The sequence below is a fragment of the Erpetoichthys calabaricus genome, chromosome 10 (genome assembly GCF_900747795.2).
Source record: "Erpetoichthys calabaricus chromosome 10, fErpCal1.3, whole genome shotgun sequence".
NCBI classification, from domain to species: Eukaryota; Metazoa; Chordata; class Cladistia; order Polypteriformes; family Polypteridae; genus Erpetoichthys; species Erpetoichthys calabaricus.
The window spans coordinates 149512122-149524591 of record NC_041403.2 but is presented as its reverse complement, the minus strand read 5'-3'; the positions used below and the strand labels follow the sequence as shown (position 1 = coordinate 149524591).

The 12470-nt window shown below is 39.4% G+C and overlaps 1 protein-coding gene across 1 annotated transcript in view; it reads right to left on the bottom strand.

The window, feature by feature from the left end:
* LOC114659540 (protein-glutamine gamma-glutamyltransferase 2-like) overlaps positions 1 to 11637 on the bottom strand; it is a 128883-nt gene extending 117246 nt beyond the window's left edge. Inside the window, exon 1 of the mRNA XM_051932563.1 lies at positions 11497 to 11637. Within this exon, the coding sequence (XP_051788523.1) occupies positions 11497 to 11506 (10 nt within the window). The 5' untranslated portion in view covers positions 11507 to 11637. The remainder of the gene's footprint in view (positions 1 to 11496) is intronic.
* Between the last annotated feature and the right edge of the window lie 833 nt (positions 11638 to 12470).

The following is a 12470-nucleotide window of genomic DNA, read 5'->3' as shown; positions in this document are numbered from 1 at the left end:
ACAAGAATATAGTACAGACGCACTGATAAGCTGTGTTTTGATTACTAGTTCAATATAATTACGCTGCGAAAACCAGAACCGGTGTGGTGTACAAGTGATAGGTGGGGATGAGCAATAACACATTCGGATTGGTAACGAAACAAAATTATACATTGTGAATTAGTTGTTTATCTTCCTAGAAATTATTATCGGTGTAATGTTTCTGTTTATTTTTGTTATTGCCTCATAATTTTCAACTGCCATGTCTGATGCCGTCACAGAAGGACCATCTGAAAATGATTTTTGAAGCATTTGTGGATGAAAAAAAAAATCAGAGAATTTGACTTTTTCCATTCATGAGTGATATTTTTCTGAACCCTGCTGCTTACACATGAAGTGTTCTGAGCCTTTTGGCCAATAATGCCGCCCCCAAAAATGTGCTGCCCGGGGCGCACCGCCCCCTCCTAGCTACGCCACTGCCTCATATGCCTCTCTCTTCATTTATCCACTCATAACTTGCAGAAGTTACTTGTAGGAGCTCCCTGCTTATCATACATCCATTTTCTTAACTCTTGTATCTCTAACTCCACATATGCACACAAATAGGAGGAGAATGTGAAAATTGTACATGGACTACACCAGAGCACTGGACTCAAATGCAGGCTGCTGGATGTGTGAAGCAGCAGCACTAACCTCTGCATTACATCATTTTTAAACCTGTTCAAACCAGTTCTGCAGTATGTACAGTATATGTATGTATACATCAAACAAAGGACACGCTGCTCACGAGACAGCCTACAAGCTATAAGGAATTAACGGTTCAAAGCTGAACAGCTTATTGTCATTTGAGCTCACACTAAAAATGGAGTCACACTTGTCAGACTAGTATCATTAAAACCAAACGCAACCGTGTTACTTCAAAACATGGCAAAAACAAACGTTTGCAATGGGCCCTCCGAGACCGCGAACTGCTTCTGACAGAAAACAGCACCAGCGTCTATCATCGTGCCAGCTGTCGTTAGTCTGGGACTAAAAAAAAAAAAACACAAGCAGGCTCTCAGCAATACATGAAGGAAAAGCCACAAGTGACAAGTGCTGCTTGTGTGCGAGGATAAAGGTGCCCAGTGCTAGGAAAAAACAGAGGGACGGGAAACTTGTAGGGACGAGACTTGTATGTTTACTTGAGGTTTGCCACTGACACATTTTTAAATACTGGTGTACTATACAAAAGGAAAATTCCTATGTAACAATTTAAGTTTCATATATCTGAGGTATACGGGTTTTATTTTAGTAATGCATAACTAATAAAATGCTCCCAGTGGGTGGCAAAGGAGAAACACTCATAAATTTGGCTGATTTCTTGAACTCATCCATCAATGAAGGTTACTACACCTTGAACTGAAATGTGACTTTCTATACCTACAACATCAATCTGACTTTACATTACAAATAAAAACATTCTCATTCCTTTTTTTAATTCATTTATACTTCTTCCATACTGTAACGGGGTCATGAGGACCCAGAGCCCATCATGGCAGCATTGAGCTCAAGTCTGGAAGTAACCCATCAGTCTATCATAGACCACACTGCTTCACTCACACATATTGGGCTAATTAAAACTGCTGATGCTGGCTAAAACACAACAGAAGATGTCATTGGATGACGGTCACATGACCCACCCTACTGGAAATCATCATCTTAAATATTCACTGGTGGAGGCCATCTGTGTACTCATCAGGCAACTGTATCCACTTGTGTAAACAGAGCTTCCAGAAAATACAGGAATTGAACACTTTTCTCTTGAACAACAAAAGAACAATGTCATAAAAACATTGAACAATGTCATAATAAAAATCTTAAAAAGAAAAAAAACTAAATTCCAGTTTCATCACTTTGGATAAAAATGTCAGAGGACAAAATTTAATCATTCGATTTGCTTTTGACTAAAATTAGGGAATTGCTTGAGGGACTGAATACTTTCATAAGCCTCTGTGTGTGTGTATTATATACAAACACTCATGTTTACCATACCAAGTAGGGACTATCATTCTATACTGTATATGCAAAGTGGGAGCCACTTAGATATGTTTTAGTACTAATGACTAGCATCTAAGCAACATGATAGTTATAATTGGATACTAACCCTCACCTATTCGGTTTACTCAAATGTGGCACTTGGTTCCACAGCCCACCTGTCAAGTTGTTTTGCCTGCCTAAGGTAAAGTTATCCCTGATGGAGGATCGCAGGAATCGTGGGAAGGAGGTGTCCTTTCATCAGATTGGCTGGCCCAGTGCTGTTTCAGCCATGGAATGGTCAAAATGGGGGGAGGCAGCTTGATGGATGAGGTCTCCTGGACTCTAAATATATCCAAAATATTCTTATGTGATATCATCTACTGTGAAATTCTGCTCCATACTTCTAAATTTTTTATTTTTATACTGGATTGAGGATTTGTTCTGTTCTGTGTATTGTATTGTATTGAACCCTTCTTTTGACACCCACTGCACGCCCAACCTACCTGGAAAGGGGTCTCTCTTTGAACTGCCTTTCCCAAGGTTTCTTCCATTTTTCCCTACTAAGTTTTTTTGGCAGTTTTTCCTTGTCTTCTTAGAGAGTCAAGGCTGGGGGGCTGTCAAGAGGCAGGGCCTGTTAAAGCCCATTGTGGTACGTGTGATTTTGTGCTATACAAAAATTAATTGTATTCTATTGTATTGTATTGTATAGCTAGATAGCTCAAAAAATTAAAGGAACACTTTGAAAGAACATCAGATCTCAATGGGAAAAAAAAAAATCCTGCTGGCTATCTCTACTGATATGGTAAGGTGTTAGGAATGAAAGGATGCCACATCGTTTGATGGAAATGAAAATGATCAACCTACAGAAGGCTGAATTCAAAGACACCCCGAAAATCAAAGTGAAAAAATGATGCGGCAGTCAGGTTTGTCCATTTTGACGAAATTTCATTGCAGCAACTGCAAATCGTACTCCGTAGTTTGTATGGGCCGCACGTGCTTGTATGCCTGCCTGACAACGTCCTAATGAGATGACGGATGGTGTCCTGGGGGATATCCTCCTAGATCTGGACCAGGGCATCACTGAGCTCCTGGACAGTCCGAGGTGCAACCTGGTGGCATTGGAAGGACCGAAACATAATGTCACACCCACAGGTTTTCTATTGGAATGAAGGCAGGCGAGTGAGCGTGGGGGCCAGTCAGTCAATGGTATCAATTCCTTCATCCTCCAGGAACTGCTTGCATACTCTCGCCACATGAGGCCGGGCATTGTCATGCACCAGGAGGAACCCAGGAGCCACTGCACCAGCATAGGGTCTGACAATGGGTCCAAGGATTTGATCCCAATACCTAATGGCAGTCAAGGTGCTGTTGTTTAGCCTGTAGAGGTCTGTGCATCCCTCCATGGATATGCCTCCCCAGACCATCACTGACCCACCACCAAACCGGTCATGGTGAACGATGTTACTGGCAGCATAACGTTCTCCACGGCTTCTCCAGACCCTTTCACATCTATCACATGTGCTCAGGGTGAACCTGTTGTCATCTGTGAAAAGCACTGGGTGCCAGTGGTGAACCTGCCAATTCTGGTATTCGATGGCAAATGCCAATTGAGCTCCATGGTGCCAGGCAGGCAGTGAGCACAGGACCCACTTTGTAGGCTCTGCCAGTGCTCATCCTGTTCCTCCTTGCCCAAAGGAGCAGATAACAGTCTTGCTGATGGGTTAAGGACCTTCTCCAGCCCTGTCCATCTCTCCTAGAGTAACTGCCTCTCTCCCGGAATCTCCTCAATGTCCTTGAGACTGTGCTGGACCTCGGTGACACAGCAAACCTTCTGGCAATGACACGTATTGATGTGCCTGCCATACTGGAGAAGTTGGACTACCTGTGCCACCTCTGTAGGGTCCAGGTATCGCCTCCTGCTACCAGTAGTGACACTGACCGTAGCCAAATGCAAAACGAGTGAAAAAACAGATGAGGAGAGAAAAAGGTCAGTGGCCTCCACCTGTTAAACCATTCATTCCTGTTTTGGGGGTCGTCTCATTGTTGCCCCTCTAGGTCAACTCTTGTTAATTTCATGAACACCAAAGCAGCTGAAACTGATTAACAACCCTCTCTGCTACTTAACTGATCCGATCAGTAGCCCAGAAGTTTCATTGACTTGATGCTATACTCTGATTAAAAAGGGTTCCTTTAATTTTTTGAGCTTATTATTTTATATATATATATATATATATATATATAGATCATAAGTTTTTTGTTTGCATTTCCAGGTATTAAATGGGACGACCCGACTGGAACCCTAACTTGTAATGTCTTTGGGTTGTGTTATTCCTCCACTCAACGTCAAGGGTTATGGTGATGTAGTCGAGTTTATTAGTATGAATATTTTTAAGGAATACTAGTTTATATAGAACGAAAGTTTTTCATTATTGCTTCATTATTTATGTGCACATACCATGCTGTGTGAATGTCACTCTGCACTAAATAATGACCAGTGTCATTCTGTGCTATGCAAATGTGGTCTCTTGTCATTGTTTTCACTGAAGGTAAATGCACATCACACATACATACGGGCTATCTGCAGATTTTATTCTGTCAGCACAGTAATATTTGCCAACATTGGTTTATATATTCCTTGTTTGATTTGCTGAAGTTCACTATAAAACACACACATTTATTTTCTCATGAAATGGATAACCCAATTATCATAATACATAACAGAGAAATATATAGAATACTAATTATGCACTTCTGATCTGGAGTGATAATTTTAAACTCCCGGCTAAATAACTGTGCAAGAACAAAATCAGATATGTGAGCCATTAAGGAACAATACAGAGAAGGCAACAGCTCTGAATTCTTAAGAGGCAGTCTAAATGAAGGAATACACAAGACAGAAATGGACAATTGTAAAGAAATACAAAGAGGTTATTATGAATTTAAAAACAAAAAGATAATATAAAGTAAATACACGTCTTAATACAGAAGAAGCAAACAAAAGTTAACACTGAGCAGTGTGAAGATCTTCAATTTCTAAAAACAGTTTGGGGAAATATTGCCTCTGGTAAGAAATCATTTTATGGTTAAAAAAGAAGGTTTGATTTTTGTCATTACTATAATAGTATACATATATATTGTATATGAAACATACTGTCAATAACATCAAGATTTAAAAAAAAAAGGATACAGTGGGGCTTCAAACCTTGGCCATGCTGCCCCCTATGATATTCTGCACCCACCACAGACCCTCACCAAGATCCTCTTTTTCCATCTACTCAATGTGAAACATTGTGGCTGTAAGTGAACATTTTAGTGAGGTTTAATATTTCTGAGACTGATCCATTAGTGAGATCCATTTTGGTGGCCTTCAGATAACCACCCAGTTAATAAGGTATTTATTTACAGTATATAATTTCATTCAATTCAGTGTAACTCAGTCTCAAACTCCAGTCCTGGAGGGCTGCAGTGGCTGCAGGTTGTCATTCTAAACTTTATTTTAACTGGTGACCAATTTTTGCTGCAAATTAACTCCTTTTACCTTTCATTTTCATTGTTGTTGTTAAGATTTGTTCCCCTGAATTTTTTCATCATTCCTCTGAATTGCTTCATTTCTTTCCTTAAATGGCACCCAAACAGAAAATGAAACGTGAAGCAAGTGACCCAACAGACCAAGTAAGTCAGGGTGTCAAACTCCAACCAATTTCATACCAACCAGTTGCTTAATTAGGCTCCGATTCTTGTTGTTAATTAAACCTGTTCTTTGATTCCATGGCTTGTTGCTGCTCATATTGTGCAATGGCATAGATTTCCAAAATTATTGATTTTCTCTTTTCTAGGAGCACTGTTAAAATGTTTTGTGGACCTGAGCAGGTCAACATTCCAGAGACCTTCACCTTTCTTTATTTTCAGATATTGTATGATGGACACAGTTCGCAGGTCCTGTTTTGGCTCATTTTATATCTCATTATTGTTTGACTGCTAATTAAGAAAAAAGAAACAATTGAGGGGTCTGAGTCTTCAAGAACAAGTCAAATAAAATAAATTCAAAAGGAGTTAATTAGCAGCACAAACAGATCACTAATTAAGAAAGGGGTTAGAATGAGAACCTGCAGCAACTGCGACCCTCCAGGACTGGAGTTTGAGACCTCTGGTGTAACTTGCCATTTTTCTAGATCTGATTTCTTTATTTTTGGTGGGTGATTAGTCCCCAACCCTTGTTTAAAAATCTAGAAAGAAACAAAACTTGGGATCTGTCTCGATGCATGCTCAATAATCCAGTAAGGAAATTCTAGAAAGTTGATTCAGTTAATCTGGACATAGTTCTTTTCCAGGGAGATACATTACATCACTCATCTGAGTGACTTCCTCAGTCTCAGTTGACTGCAGGTTTCTCCAACCTTATAAACAGTACCTTTGTATAATGACCGAAACTAGCACCTTTGACTAACAATGGACCATGTGATCAATGATATGCAAATTGTCCATTGACCAATGACCACGAGTACCCATTTCCCTGGAAAAAAACTATGTCCAGATGAATTGAAGCAACTTTCTAGAAAACTTGGTATCATTGGTGTTAGAGGACATGGCCAAGTCGGGGTGCTGAATTTCGTTGTAACAGGAGGAGCCCACAAGGTGGCGCCGTGGACAGCACTGCTCACTCTTAAGACAGGAACCCATGACAGATAACCGAGTGGGTCATTGGGGCTTTTGTTGCGAAGCAGAAAGAGCCCACCAAATATCCAAGAGTGACCCGACTCAAGTGCATGAGAGGTACTTTGTGAAGTGTTACAGAGCAGTTTTCCGTTTTTCACAGGGTCCACAAAACCAGACTGTATAAAGCAGATTTAGAAAATGGATGGAGAGATGAAGAATACAGGCCCACACTCAGCTCATCCTTTCAGTGCAACAATTCTTTGAATTAGGGAGCTCCACAGCCCCTCAGTTTCTTGAACTAAAGTAAACTTTAAATATTTAACCAGGACTCCTTTCAACCTCAGACTTGGAGGCAGCCATGAACACAGTGTGCTCATTTATTTTAAAACTGGTTTGCAAAATTACACATTATACACATTTTCCAGTTGTAAAAAGAAAATAAAGAAGGCATTTTGAAGGAAAAAAGGATGAAATACTGTTTGTTAATACCAAGAAGAACTTCACTCAAAAAATGACTTATTAAAAAATAAACAATTCAGTCAGGGATGGTGGCCTCACACAATGAGTTTGAGTAATTTTAAAATTAAACATTCTTTTTAAGTCGATGGATTCATAACATAGTTTGTGTAATTTAAATGAATGTCTTTGGATAAAATTAAAATAACTGAATCTCGTTCATTAAACTTAAGTTACACATGTTTATTAAACATTACTGTTTTATGGAGAAGGACAAACAAACTGTGATTGCCTTCACTTCACTATTGGCACACAGACTTATCTTGCTCAACTGGAAGAATCCTAACCCACCTATTCTAAGTCAGTGGGTTACTGATGTTATATACTATTTGAAAACTGGAAAAAAAATCAAATTCTCAATTAGGATCTGTGCAAAACTTTTTCAAAACCTGGTAGGATCTAATCAACAACATTTTAGAATAAAGCACTTATATTGGGGGAGAAGGATTTTCTCCCCTTTTATCTACTTTGAGCAAGGCCAACAGTCAGAGTAAAACTAAGTTTCTCATGAGTTGGGGTTAAATTGAATTTAGTTTTGTCAAGTTTGACTTGATTGTATGGAATGTTACATGCATTTAGTAAATTCAATAAAATAGGTAAACATCATTAGTTCAGGATACATCATTTTTTTTTTACGTCATACCAAATTAATCTTATTTCACTAAATATTGATACCATTTAATTTATTTAGTACTAGTCGTCCCCCGGTGTAGAAGTGAAACCGGACAGCGAGGAGGACCCTGCCCGGCTCCTCTCCACATACACACACATTACAGTGTAAACATTTTTTATTTCATAAAAATACATTTTATTTTCACAGTACAAAATACAAAGCACCATTCTCCTGTTTAAATCTCCATTGCCACTTTTGTTATCACTCTTGAAAGACATTATAATTTCTATTAGAGCACATTCGATTCTAATGCATAATATAACAAAAGTTATTGTTGAAAAAGGTTTCTATTCCCATAATCTCTTTACAGAACTCTAATCATCCTCTTTCCAAAGTATTGACCCAATGTCCATTTTACAGTTATTCTTAAATATACACGGGGAGTCAAAATTATTTTAACACTAATGGTACTACTATGTATAAACTTGTATACAATTTTTGTGGCCCATTTATGTGCCACATATGGTACATGTATCGAGACATTCCTGTAAATCATCTTGCACATATGAAGTATGTTTTGTGAATAAATTGTTTCCGCCATTCAAATGTTAACATAATTTTGATTCACCTTGTACAATTCCCAGTAAACACCCCACTTCCCAAGCTCCACAACCCCTTCCATCTCTCCTTGGCAGCTGCAAATCCCCAATTCTCAATGTCAGGCTTCACTTTCCCTGGCAGATCCTTCTCCAAACTCTTCTGTACCCGTTGCACATCTCTGATCACATTTCACTTTATCAGAATACACTTGCCATCCCATCTACTCTTCTTGGCCAGACTAATAATCGGCCACATCAAAAGGATTTGCCCTTGAGCTCCTACCATTCCCTGCTAGACCCTCACCTCTCCAAATTAAATCAAAAGACAAATTAACTGAACCCTCTCCCATTTCCAATAATCCTATCTTGAAGTTGATTGCACTTTTCATGTTGTCTTAATATTAATTACATGGTTGTATTGGAAACAAAGAAGAAGATGCTTTTTCATAAAATAGTTTTAACATAAATAGTTTTAAGTTACAGTAACTTAATACATGAAGTGAACATACCCATTAGCTTGTTTTTTTGAGTGCTATGAACACTGCATGTGTGCCTGATGGGTTTCTTTAACACTTCTTCTGTATGCAGAGAAGCTGGGCTTACAGCTCAAATGACGACATCCCTAACAGACTAAACATTTCTCTCACCCCTACACCACCCAATTACTAAAAAGTGTGTGCGGAGCGTACTGGCGCAAAATGGCAGCCCTCACATCATCCAGGTAGCAGTGGTTGAAGTGGCTCCCTACTCTCTATGTAAAGCAATCAGACTACTGACAACAGTTCTCTATAAATGGAAAGTCTTCACTTTAAGTGGAAAAGTCGTCTGAAATGCTAATATGCCCTTGTGGGAGATGTGCTTGAAAAAGGAGAGAACATTAAACAGTAGATGTTAAAAACAGAGAAGTCAATGGCAATTTGAAAAGTAAAAAGAAAGTTAGGCACAGAATAGACAGATAAATATGAAAGGCACTGTACAGTACTGTGGGTAGATGGACATAAATGAAAGGCATTATAGGATAGACAGACACAAAAGGCACAATAGGTTAGATAGATAGTTATGAAAGGCAATTTACAGTACTGTAGGTAGATAGACATAAACGAAAAGCTTCATAACACAGATAGATACAGAAATGCTTTTGTGGCAGTTAATGGTGAGACAGCCACCCTATCTATATTGTTGGAATGAACAAACTGACAAACTACCTGAATAAAATTACTGTGAGAAGGTTTGGATCAGTCACAGAGTAAGAAAACAGGCCAAGGTTCAGTAACTTTAAATTCTAAGAGGATTGAGAACAAAGCTAGGGTGTCAAAACTAAAATAAAACATGACCACATGGAAAGTTTTTAGTTGAAATGCAAAAGCTAAGGTACTTGTCATATTGTACTGCCACCTTAAATAGAAAGGTGCTATATACAGTAATTTGTAGAAAGCCCAAAAAGTCTTATTGTATAAATAGATGTGAATGGTGTTATAAAAATATCTATAGATAGGTGGATGTGATAGCTGCTTTATAATACATAGCTATATCTATCCATCCATCCATTATCCAACCCGCTATATCCTAACTACAGGGTCACGGGGGTCTGCTGGAGCCAATTCCAGCCAACACAGGGTGCAAGGCTGGAAACAAACCCCGGGCAGGGCGCCAGCCCACTGCAGTAGCTATATCTAGTAGGCACAATGATAGATAGATAGATAGATATGAAAGGCACTATATCAGGTAGAAATGTGTAAAAAGCTATATTATTTAAAAAGCCAGTGTTCATGAGTGTCAGTATTTATTAGAATGATAGATGTGAAAGGTGCAATGTTAGGTTGCAAAGATGTGAAAAGTAGGTGCAAAATATTGACAGATAGATATGGAACAGGCTCTGTATTTGATAGGAAGATGTGAGTTATATTATTAAGAAGCCAAATGTGTGAAGTGTGGAATCTTCATGAAACAGATTGATCAGAAAGGTGTGACATTAGATGGATTGATATAGATGAAAAACATGTAATGAAGACGGACAGCCAGCTAAATTGACAGATAACTGATGTACCAAAAGTGTATTACAGTAAGACTATTCCTAGTGAACAAATCCCCACTTGGAGTCCGGCCTCTCTCTCTCTCTCTCTCTCCCTTGCTATTCTTAGACTGACCCTCAAAGGACGTTTTCTGAAAAGCAAACACTCAGTTATCACATCCCCCCTCTTCGTGACCCTTGACCAAACTAGCATTCTTTATATAATGAGACGGAGGCACTGGCAGTGTTCCTGCATACAACACCACGACATTCTTATAACTGGTGTCTCATGGATTTTTTTCCTTTTAAAGTATGAAATATTTCAAAATCTTTAAGAAAAACAACCAGTTATCGTAGTTTTTGTTCCTTATAGCGTACGGGTCAAAGCCTCTCCTTTACTTGAGTGACTAATGTAGTGCGGAAGATGACTTATTTATCTCCATAACTCGAAGCCACAACATGTCCATCCATCCTTCCATTAAGTAAACGCCACTTCATGGCCAAGTGGACACAAAGCCTAACCCTGCAGTTTGGGCGCAGCTTCAGAAAAGGAACCAAACCTGGACGGGACTCCAGCCCAGGTTTTCCCGGACGCGCTTATTCACTTTCTGCCCATCCAGCTAACCTGCACGAAATGTGGAAGAAAACAGCAGTACCCAGTAAAAAGGATGAGCCAGGGAGAGCATACAAAGGTAGTATTGAGAGTGATCGGGGTTTGAACCCGGGGGCGGATTTTAACCACTTTAAATCACGCTATTCAAACGTGTTCACCTAAACCTCTATTTCATATTTTGTTTTAATTTTAGATCTGGCATTACAGGTATACTATCTGGTCTAATATCGGATCGACTTATTATTTGTTCCGCGTAGCACTCCCTCCTGTTGCTTTCTTAACCTTTATTTTCGTTCAGACATGGCACAACGGATTAACCGGTTTTCTGTGGCACTGCTAAGTGCCGGGTGATAATGACTGAAATAAACGTCTGATGCCATTCACGTAAAGTAGTTGCACCCCAAATTAAAAGCGATCCAAAACAGCACAGGGAGTGTACAGGTTAAAAAAAAAAAAAAAAAAGCGACAAAGACACGTGTGCCGAAGGGCTTACCTGCTGCCATGATGCGCGTGCGCTGCTGGTAAAGTTCGACTTCAAGCGCCTGTACTGCAGGATGCGGCTCGCAGCTTTCATTAACAAATGGGCGTGGCCGCTGCCTCTGACATTTCCACACTCGGCCAATTAAAACAACGCTTTCCCTTTCCCTATTTTTTTTTTCTTTTACTCGGAACAATTAGTTTCTCATCTCCCACACACGAGTGTATTTCAAATTTGGTATGAGTTGTTTCTTTTAAGCCTGCGAGGCATTGCATTCCTTAATTTTCATAAGTGTGAGAAGCATGTCCATTACCACGCACTCCTGTACAGTGCTGCTGGTAGACCTCCGTTCCACCGACAGCTCATTCGCAGTGTGCGCCAAGACTTGTGCCATGAAGGTGCTCGTGGTGGTCTTATCACTTAAAGGCAATCGGAGTAGTTCAGGTCAAGATCAAAGCATGGAAACAGTGAGTGTGCTTCCCGCCTCTCACTGGCGCTACTATCCTAAAAGGAAAAAAAAAGAATACAATGCAGTTGGAAAATAATGGGAAACTGGTCTCCACACCTCTTATAGAAGTTAAGTTGATAGAGCCTGTTCCTGATTTTTCTATTAAAACCAACATATCATTCAATGCAAAAAAAAAAAATCTATTCATGCGTTCACTTGACTTGCTTATTCCTATAAGGCAGGGGTCCTCAATCCCAGTCCTGGAGGGCCGCAGTGGCTGCAGGTTTTTGTTCTAACCTGGTTGCTTAATTAGAAAGCAATTCTTGCCAATAATTTAATTTCATGGCTTGTTAGTGCTTTAACTCTGCTATATCCTGGATTTCCTTTCCCTTTCTAAGGATATCATCCAAATGATTTGAAGGCTAAAATGGAGGAGTAATTCTCAGTCCTTCACTTTTTCCTCTTCAATTTCCTTCCAAGTATTTAATTTAACCCAACAGTGCATGATTACACACAGGTGTAAATGGTAACAAGCTATATG